Raw genomic sequence first — 10,074 nt, forward strand, 5'->3', positions numbered from 1 at the left:
GAGTTTTTCCTTGAACTTTTCCCAGTGTTGTGTCAGCAGCATGAAAACAATTTACTTACTGCCAGAGGTAAACGTTATGGCCTGTAAGCCTCTAAACTCTGAAGTAAAAAGACAACAATGAGCCCTTTCCCCCATGCACAGGTTCTGTCCACTTGGCTGTGCCCCAACAAATGTTTTGGAGGCTTTAAGCACTAGTGCTGCGTGTACCTGATGTCATTTGCTTTATACTAAAACACAGTTCTCTCACTTAGCTTTGAAAGCTTTCAACCATGGCAGGGTAAGCATAACCCATGTTTATTATATTCTTTTACCACCAAAGTGATTTTTACATGACAATTAAATACTGCAATTAAGTCGAACTATTAGAGACTATAGCATTTAAATGGACTTGAAAAAAAGCTTACAAAAGATGCAGAATCCAAACCAGAGCTGTTTGGTAACTAGGATAAACACAGTTGAGTGATTTTTCACTAGTACATTTCTCTGCTTGAACAGTAGAAAACCACTGGTTCCACTTCCTTCCCTTCCATTCTATAAACCAGACACTGTTCATCTTGGCCAAAAGATAGCCTGAGATACTCCAAAAGCCTCCTCTCAAAAGGCCAGTAACCAAAATGTTTATCTGTTTTGAAGGTCAAACAACTGACTGAAAATACACACATGACAGCTTGCCCACAACGAATTTTTAATTCATTTATTACCTGTGCACAAGAGAAATAGCTACCAATAAAAACTCAAAAGATATACAGTATTTTTACATGGTGGTTAAAAGTAATCAGAATATCACATGACAATGAGTGAAAGTAATGTTTCCAATTACAAATCATAATACATGTTAGAATTTCAACATGGGATAGCCAAAAAGCCTCAGAAGCTTTTTCAGACGTCACGTAGTGTTTCTTCAATTTGCACAAAGATTAAGGTAATTTCCAATTAATCCTTGTGAATATTGAGGCAATGTTAATAACAATGCAGGTTTCTGTACAGTTAAGATGTATAGAGATAACCAGATCAGCAATTCTAGTATATTTTAAATGAACTTATCTAAGCACTTTTGCAGAGATGTTTACCAAAGATACTGAAAGATTCTACTCTAGAAACGTGTCTTATGACTTATTTGTTCTGTAGCTTTTTGGTTACTTATCGTTTCATTCTATCGCAATGTGTAAGTTCCTAGAAATGAGCCATTTTCAATGGTGTATATTGTGTTTATACTTTATACAAATAAAAGCAAAAATGGTAGGTAACTCGAGTGGTATAAATCTTACAGCATTTTGCTAGCAAAAAAATACATGCCGAAGTCACAATAAGCAGTATTGGAACCCACAAATTATAGCTTCATGTGTCTCCTTTTTAATTTTTATTCTACATAAATTACTACTGAAGGCTAATGTTTAAGTAGTAAAGAAACTGGACAGTTGTAGGTCAGACAGAACCTGTTTACCCCATTGTGAAAGCTGATATCCGTTTCAAAAAAATCACAATAAATGCAGAACGAAGAGAAATGTGATGCATGCAACAACTCTGAGTGAAAAGCATTGATTCCCACTGTTCGAAGAAAACTACTGCACTCCACCTTAAAATGCATCAGACTGCTTTTAGTTATAACAAGACAATCCCAAGAGTCAGAATGAAATAAAGCAAGTATTTTAAAGATTTAAGAGCTGTTATCAAAAATAAATTACATTTTTCAAGTTAAGGAAATGTTGCTATGATGGTTGGGAGCCCAGTAGCCTTTCAATAGCTGCATTGATATCTCCTCCGGTTGCTATTAGAGCTTGTAAATTTGCTTCGCGATTCAAAAAGCCCATTGCACTGAGCTGCTCCAGTTGTTGCTGAAATCGGACTTCTGGATTTTGTAACTGCTAAAAGAAAAAAAGAAGAAAATTTATTTTAAACTGTAAAGAAAAGGCTTAGTGTAAATGCTATGATATATGCAAAATGATAAGAATGCAGACATCATCTTGTATTTTGTTTTCGTTAGTTTCTGTAATTACTCTCTTCCTTACAAGTCCTCAAAACTACAGTGTTAAATAAGCAATTACAAAATTTAAAATGTGCAGACAGCTGACTTGTAACCTTTGGTGTAGATTATTACACATCACATGCTTATGAGATGAACTTATAGGAAGTGCTGCATGTCTGATTCAACATAACGGCGCAACATAAAAATGAACCCAACTTAGATTTTTTTCCTGGTAATAGTTCCTTCAAAGTGTACAATGGGTCACTTTGGTCAGGTGAAATTAAATATTGAATCCTACAATGCTGTTCATTGGATTTTAGATACCCTTACAGATGGCAACAGGCAATAGGGTAAATGCAATCAGGTTATTTTACTGGTATCAGTCACCACTGTTTCTAAACCTTGATCAAGGTTTGGAAGAGTTCTAGCCATTTTATAAAACGTCTAATGAGAAACTCAACAGCTGTAACTTTTAGGCACTGATCCAGTTCTGACACAATACAAACAACAGAACTCCAATCACAATGTTGTATGACCAAGCCCTAACAGACAAACTTCTGCTGGTTTGGAACAATCTTTGAAATCATTTTAATTATGCCTTACAATTTAAACCTGCAAATCCAAGGAAAATGGCATGTACTGTTTTTGTAAGCAGTTGTCATTCCAATTGTTTATAGAAGAGCAAACACAGAACTCTGTGCTTGGCAGCTAAGCGGAAGGGAGAAACTGATTTTTAAATATTTTGTTTTAGAAACTGAAGAACAGCAGAAAGACAGGTATTTCAGTTAGTAACCAACCCACAAAGAAACAAAACCTTCTCAGCATCTTGCAGGCTGCCATTCCATCAGTTACAACCCCAGATATTCCAGCGTAGATGACAGAACCGTTCATAAATTAAGTAGAGGAAAGACTCAAATGGATACTGTTTAAAAAGATATGCTCCTTTTCAATGCTTACACCTACTCCTTTGAATGTGCATTACTATGTTGCTGAAAACATCCCATGTTTCAAAACAAACTATAGCCACTGCACAAATGTATAGAGCCCTAACAAAGTAAGGAACTCGTAGCTAGTCAGATAAAATTTGCTCTTTTACTTGGAACTTTTCATACTTTGTCAAAGAGTTTTACCAGCTTGATACCCCTCCACCACAGAATTTAAATAATAGCATTTTTTTAAAGGGATACGAAAATGTTAATTAATTCAGACCTAGATGGGGTCAAAAATGAAAACATTAGTTCCACACCACTGATTTGACAGAGAGAGAGGTAATTACCCAGAGGGAAAAAAATGTTCAAATTTAAAGTTTTATCAGCATTTATTTCCAGCTCTTGGGAAAGTAACAGTTTGAGTCTTACCCTGACAGGCATGTATTCAAAGGGTAGCAGCATATTTTTCAAATATTCTTACTGCCTTTTGGCCTACATTTATAATTTAAATATTGAAAAGGATTTAGCCATGTGCTAGTTTACCTGAGCATTTGCACCAGCAAGTGCCTGCAACATCTGCTGAACAAATTGTTGGTGACCAGGCTCAGCAACTCCTGAAGCTGGACTTGTATTTTCACTGGGAACAGAGCTGGATACACTTGTCCCTGTAGGCCCTCCAGTGCTTCCTAATCCACCTAAACCAGGAGTAAACCTGCAGAGATGAGGAACAGAAAAATGCTGAGACACTTTTACATTAAAAATTATTAAATTTTATTACACATTCCAACCAGCTCCTCAGTTCTCACATGGAAAACTCTACTGATGATAAGTTAACATACGAGAATTTGTACAACTGGCTAGCCTCCTAAAGAAGCAAGACAGGACACTGACAAATTAACAGATTTAATATGCAAAAAGTATAAAGTAGTGCCTGAATGTGTCTCATCAACTGTTACCCTGGTATAAGTCCTGGTGCTTCTGTTGCCAATGTTTGTAAGCCTTGCTGAATTTGTAACAAAGCTTGCATTGCTCTAGGATTTGACATTGCTGATAACGTGTCAGGATTCTGCATCTAAAAACAGGAGAGAAAAATGTCACAACAGAAACATATGCAGGGATATGCCAGGCATTTTGTAGGACCCCCACCCTTGATAGTGCTCATCTTTGTATTTGAATATCCCTACGTAAACCCTATGAAATATTTCTGTCTCTTTGTCAAGCTACTAAGACAACTCTTCTGGCTTGCCAAGGCTCATCAAGTGCAGTTTACTACTCTAGAAATAGTATTGTTTAACTTCTCCCAGCAAAGCTTATCATCTAACATACCTGATTTTCAAGAGTCCCAGGGCTCTAAGATACCAGTATAAATTTTGGAATTAGTCTCCCATATGGTGAGACTTGTGGCATGTGGAACCTGGCCAGAAGTACACAGACATACAACTAACATATGCATCTCTCTCTAGTTTCATACTATTTCTGGCCGTGCTCAAAAAACCCTTCTATTAAAGTTGACATTTAAAAAGTATGGCTATTTCCATCTATAGGTTTTCCTCGCTTTATGCTGTACATGCGTTCTTGGAAAACTGCGCATAACTTGAATTCACATAAAGGGAACCTGCTTTACAATGCAACAAATAGGGATATGTTCCAAGATTTCGACTGTACTGACCCCCAGACCCATTTCTACCACTTTTACAAGACAACTGGTTGGTAGCCACCAACAGCAGACAGTACACACAAGCACAGGTGGTGATTAATGTTACCATAATGGGGATGGTGACTACAGAAACACGCGTCTCAGACAATGAGCAAGGAGCACAGATCCACACAGGGGCTATATTTTGGTGCGTATCACTCCCACAAAGCAGCTGACTGCGGGCTTCCACCACACTGATTGCATAAGAGTGAATTTACCTCGCATATAACGAATTTTTGGTATAAGAAGGCTTATTGCAAAAGAGCAAATTCGCATATACAGAACCTGCATAAAGCAAGGGAAACCTGTACGCTACCACTGCAGACTGCTCTACAATACTCCACAGAGTCTATGAAGTTCCCCTTTCTGGCCAAGATCTTACCCTACTCAAACTTCAACTGCTGAAGCTACAGAAGTACAACTGAATATAAAGCAAACCCTTAGGCCAGGAACTCTTGAAACACTGTGATATTTCAAATGTGAAACCAAAATTCAACCCTCGGCCCATCTCTGCTTAGAACTAGCAAATAAAAGAGAAAAATTTCACACTGCCTTTTGAACTACAAGACCATCTATGAAAGATTCAGATGAACTAGAGATATGTAATCAAAAAACATATATTCTTCACCATTTGGTGTGCATATTTCAGAACACCAAGCTGGCCTAGATGTTTATTAATTTGTTCTCATTAATTCTGTAGTCCCAAGCATAGCACAGAAATTGTACTGATGGTGGAAGTGGATGAAGAGATGAGAGGCCAATAGGGCAATCTTCATGAAAAACTCAAAGTATCCTTTCCGCACGCTTTTGGGGAACAAAGAGCAAAACTGAAGTCTCATTTTGGGTGGGGAAGGGGAAGAGAAGAAGGGAAGGTGACTTCTAGTTTTGTATTTACATTTTTGCAAAGTACCACAAAAGCAGTAAAACTGCATTCTGCGAGAGATGCCCACTGGAAACAAGTAATTCACTCCAGACAGAGAAGCATAAACAAATCAAAGTGGCTGCACTATATACAGAGGGTGCACTTACTAGCAGACAAGTATAACTTTGGGACAGAAGGGGACAGGGGCAATGAGTCAACCACTTATTAATGGGCGAGAGGTAGAATGGCAGATCAGGCTTTCATGCTTTCAGCCAGATGAGAAAAAAGACTGTTCATAATTCAACCAACATTCTGCAGCAATTTAACTAACAGCTAGTTTCTCATCTCACTCACTTGCTGAAGGAAAGTTGGAAGCTGTTGTCTCATTTGTTCTTGAAGCTGAGGGTTTCCAGCAAATAAAGGATTGTTCAGCATCATCTAAGAGACAAATGGACAATTTTAACAGAAAATACTCAATATGGTAAAGAGATCTCCCCCAGAAAGAGCTGACTGACTGCATTTTAGGTATTAGATGCAAGTCCCAGTTAACAAGTTTGATACAATTGGAGTCTTCAAAAAAATCTTTAACAAACCCTTCTGTTGCAATCATTTGCAAAAACTGTTTTTTCATAAACATTCAAACAGCTAATACCGGTCACTAGAATTTAAAGTTCATTTTCCTAATGAACTGCCAGGTCTCTGCAGAGAAAATGTCCCCATCCCGAGGAGAAAAGTCTCTTTTGTTCATCTTCAATCTCTGAATTACAGAGCTAGAAGACTGTGCCTTTAAAAACAAATCAGAATGTGCAAGCAGCCAGGGAAGCTGGCCAATTGATCTCTTTAACACACAGGAGAAAACAGTTTTTATTTTACTCTATGTTAAAGCCATCCAGCCTGTGCTGACTCTTTATATGCCAGATTCAGTGTGGGTGCTGCCTTAAGTACTATTATTATTATGCTTCAGATATATAACCCACTCTATCCAGAGAGACTTAAAGTAAGTGACAAACAATAGTAGGTTCCTCAATTGACACTCCAAAACTAGAAAACCCCACCCTACCCCTTAAGAACAAGCCCTTTGGATAATCCCAACCTCCATTCACATTTACATAAATGGGTTGTATTGCTATATTACCTTTATCCTCACCTTAATCCTAAAACAATTACTGTATCAGGGAAAAATACCAGAAGGTCACAGCTGAAAAATGAAAATACAAATAGCACAACCCCACTGTTTCTCTTAGAAACCCTCCTCCCCCACAACCCAATTAGTTTGTGGCCAAGCCTTTTCCTTTAGTTCTTGTGCTAGGTCACAAGTTTATGGTCACTAACTTTCAGGAGGTTGCCTTACAAAAGATGTCCAGTTTGGAACTTGAAAGGACTCTGGGTCAATGTTAACAGTACTTAGGCAACTACTCCAACAGTAGTTCATCATCTAATTATCTTCAGAAAATGGCTAGTCAGTGCTCAACCACAAATACAATTATGCTGTTGGTGGGGAAAAAAAAGCTGCTACATGAATCCAACCCCTTTCTTTTCATTCAAAAAATTCACAAATTGAATTTAATATATAGATGCATTTACCTGTGCAGCAAGATCAGGGTTCTGGCTTAGTGACTGCATCATGCTCCTCATATAGGGTGCAGACAGCATGTTCTGCATTAGCTGCGGGTTTTCTGTAATCTGTTGCAATAAGCTCTGCATCCCTGGTGTGTTGAACATGCCAGCTTTAAAAAGTAAAATGCCAGTTTAGCAATTCATCAATATGAACATGAGCATAAATGAAAAATGCGCATCACTAAGTACAATGATGAGCATACAGCATATTTCCATAATTTTACATACAAATCAGACTGCCACTAAAGGAGACCAGCCACAACTCCCCACAAAATTGTTCTATTTATAACCAATACAAAATTGAGAGACGTGTATTTTAAGGCGTTCTAAGTAACTAACATTTCACTGAAAAGGGCACAACCTAGGAGGCTACGTACGTTTCAAAATATAAACCCTGTTTTAATAGTGGTAGAATGTGCCAGGAAATAAACGCACTTCTCAAAATTATGTGCTGATTATCCCATCCCAAATTATACCTAAACCCTGAAAACGTGTTTAGTCTTATCCTTCTATTGCTATGTAGATCTCCTGCACAATTCTGGAGATAGGCCTTCAAATGTTAACTAATGCATCTCAAGTTACGGGGCTGTATTGGAAAGGAACAAGTATTTTAACTAGAAAGTCAGAGTCAATTACACATAAAAGGAAGAAATCAGAATCCTTTCTGGGTAACTTGAATACCAGAACTGACATCTAATTGCAAACAGCTTGCATATAAGCTCAGCAAAACAGTTAACTTCTCAAGTCATGCAAGAACATGCTCCAAAAAAATCAAGAGAAATCCTCCCTCAATCTGGTGGTGGACGGATGGTGGAGGATTTAAATCAGTCTGGTACTTGATTTAATTTGCCACCTCCAGAAAATGAGGAGCAGATTGTACTGACCTGTAAGGTGTGGCTTAAATGAGACAGCATGAGAAAGCAGCTGTGCAAGAGGCAACGACTGAATCCAGCTCTGCAGGTCAACATTCACCTGGCATAACCAAAGTATTCCTTAACCTGAATTTTCTTCACACCTTCCAACTTCTGCACCAGATAAACTAGGGATCCTAAAGTCTCCATTACTAAACATTAAATAAGGCACTTTACCAGCAGGATCCACAGCTACTCGACAACAGAGTTATGTTGTAATTAAGTAGTCCGGGGTTCAAACCTGGATTCTGGAAAGTGGCTACAGATCATTCTGTGCCCGTCTGCCTCTGCTCCTACATTTCCTTTATCGTCATTTTCCAGCATACAACACCCTAGCACACCCTCTCCTTTTCAGTGAAGCAGGTGAGGCTGTTCCTTCTTTGGTAATGGACAGGGAACATCAGGGAGAGCACAAGAGTCTCCCTACTTTTTTTCTAGTCTGACTGCTTAGGTAAGCCATTTACAAGGAATGTCCTTGCAACTGTGGGATGGATCATGAACAGTATGCTTACTGGAGGTGGTAAATGCTCAGTCTAATTAACGTGTGGGAGCCATGGAGGCAAGAGCATGCTCAGTGCAAATGGCCTCTTTACAGTATACTGCTATTGACCACAAACATTTCTATTAAGCATGTCTTAAATGCTAATTTTCAGTATCTCATCACTTAGCCAATTTCAACCAGATTTTCAGGGACAGCTAATGGTTTGTTTTGGGGGGGGGGGGTTTGTTGTAGATACTTACATGATCAACAGGCAGCTTGGAAGCAGAGACAATGACAAATGATACTGATCACTACTGTCTTGTTGCCTTGGACAGACCCTCCCAGCTATATCCCCTCTACTTTTCTTGTCTTTGGATTTAAGACTGTACGCTCTTACTGGGAAAGGATAGTTTGTGTGGTCTCTACCACTATGATGTCCTGGTTCATGACTGAGGCTCTAAGGGTGTTTACAGACATGCTCAGGGGAGTAGGGGGGAAGGGAGGGAGTGCTTTAAATTAAGAAAGGCTCAGAGCCGCTCTAATTAAAAGTGCCTGAAGCATCACATGCATCACCAAGCGTCCCTGTGTTGAAAAATGGTAGCAGGGGCACTTTAACTAAAGCTCACTGAACGAGCTTCAGTTAAAGCACCCCCACTGCCACTTTACAGTGTGGGGATACTTATACACATGACGGTCCTGGCACAGTAATTACAGCATGTTGGAGCAGCCTCCCTGCACACTCTGAGGCACTCCTGTAATACAAAAAATGGTTACACTGCTTCTGACATTTGGAGTATTACAGTTATAATTTTTGGTATCCATTTTTAAAAATAAATTCTTGTTTCATTTAGTACATTACAAAACCTATTTTCTTTCACACTGAAATCTATACTTGTTTTCATGTAAGACACTGAGAAAGTGTACTTAATACAGCTACTGGGTGAGATGGTTTATCAGCCTTTTACTCTTTTAGTGCTTAGTGGGCAAAAAGGTTCTCTGTCTAGATATTTCCTATTTTTATTATTACTTTTAGAAGTTTTATGGCCACTTCTGGTATTCTTGAGAAAAGTTTGAGTTTGTTATGCTATACAGGAATCAGGCACTAGTCAAGAACACTATGAAATTAAACATTAGTAAATACTTATTCCAATACAAGTGCCTTATTTCTGCGCACACGCAAAAAACAGAATTTGGTCAAAAAAGAACGTACCTCCTAATCCAGGTCCCAAATTCGGTATGGTTGAGCTCTGTCCTGTACTGCCAGCGGTACTACTTCCAACATTACTACTGCCACCACTTTCACCCCTGGTACTGGTGCTGGTTGTAGAACTCTGGGAACTAGATGGAGGAGCCCAAGGATTTGGGAGAGGGTCTCTATTTTCTGTGCGAGATGGTTGGCTTTCCCCACCTGAAGATGCATTGCTTACTAAAGAAGCAAATGGGTTACCTCCAAACTACAAAGGGGTGGGAAAAAAAAAGAGCCATCTATTTTACCACTGCTAGAAATTATAAGATTTGTGATGCATGCAAAATTCTACTGGGAGACTGACTACGCTCCAATAATTACACTCACCATCCCTACAAACATTTCATGGTACAAATATTTTGAAGA

The 10,074-nt window shown here is 38.6% G+C and overlaps 1 protein-coding gene across 1 annotated transcript in view; it reads right to left on the reverse strand.

The window, feature by feature from the left end:
* Positions 1–673: 673 nt before the first annotated feature.
* UBQLN1 (ubiquilin 1) overlaps positions 674–10,074 on the reverse strand; it is a 34,903-nt gene continuing 25,502 nt past the window's right edge. The window contains exons 6-11 of the mRNA XM_025202503.1: positions 9,673–9,916; positions 7,038–7,180; positions 5,808–5,891; positions 3,852–3,967; positions 3,439–3,607; positions 674–1,865 (exon numbers count right to left, since the gene is read on the reverse strand). Of these exons, the coding sequence (XP_025058288.1) occupies positions 1,710–1,865; positions 3,439–3,607; positions 3,852–3,967; positions 5,808–5,891; positions 7,038–7,180; positions 9,673–9,916 (912 nt within the window). The 3' untranslated portion in view covers positions 674–1,709. The remainder of the gene's footprint in view (positions 1,866–3,438; positions 3,608–3,851; positions 3,968–5,807; positions 5,892–7,037; positions 7,181–9,672; positions 9,917–10,074) is intronic.

This window comes from Alligator sinensis, unplaced genomic scaffold, assembly GCF_000455745.1.
Source record: "Alligator sinensis unplaced genomic scaffold, ASM45574v1 scaffold226_1, whole genome shotgun sequence".
Taxonomy (NCBI): domain Eukaryota; kingdom Metazoa; phylum Chordata; order Crocodylia; family Alligatoridae; genus Alligator; species Alligator sinensis.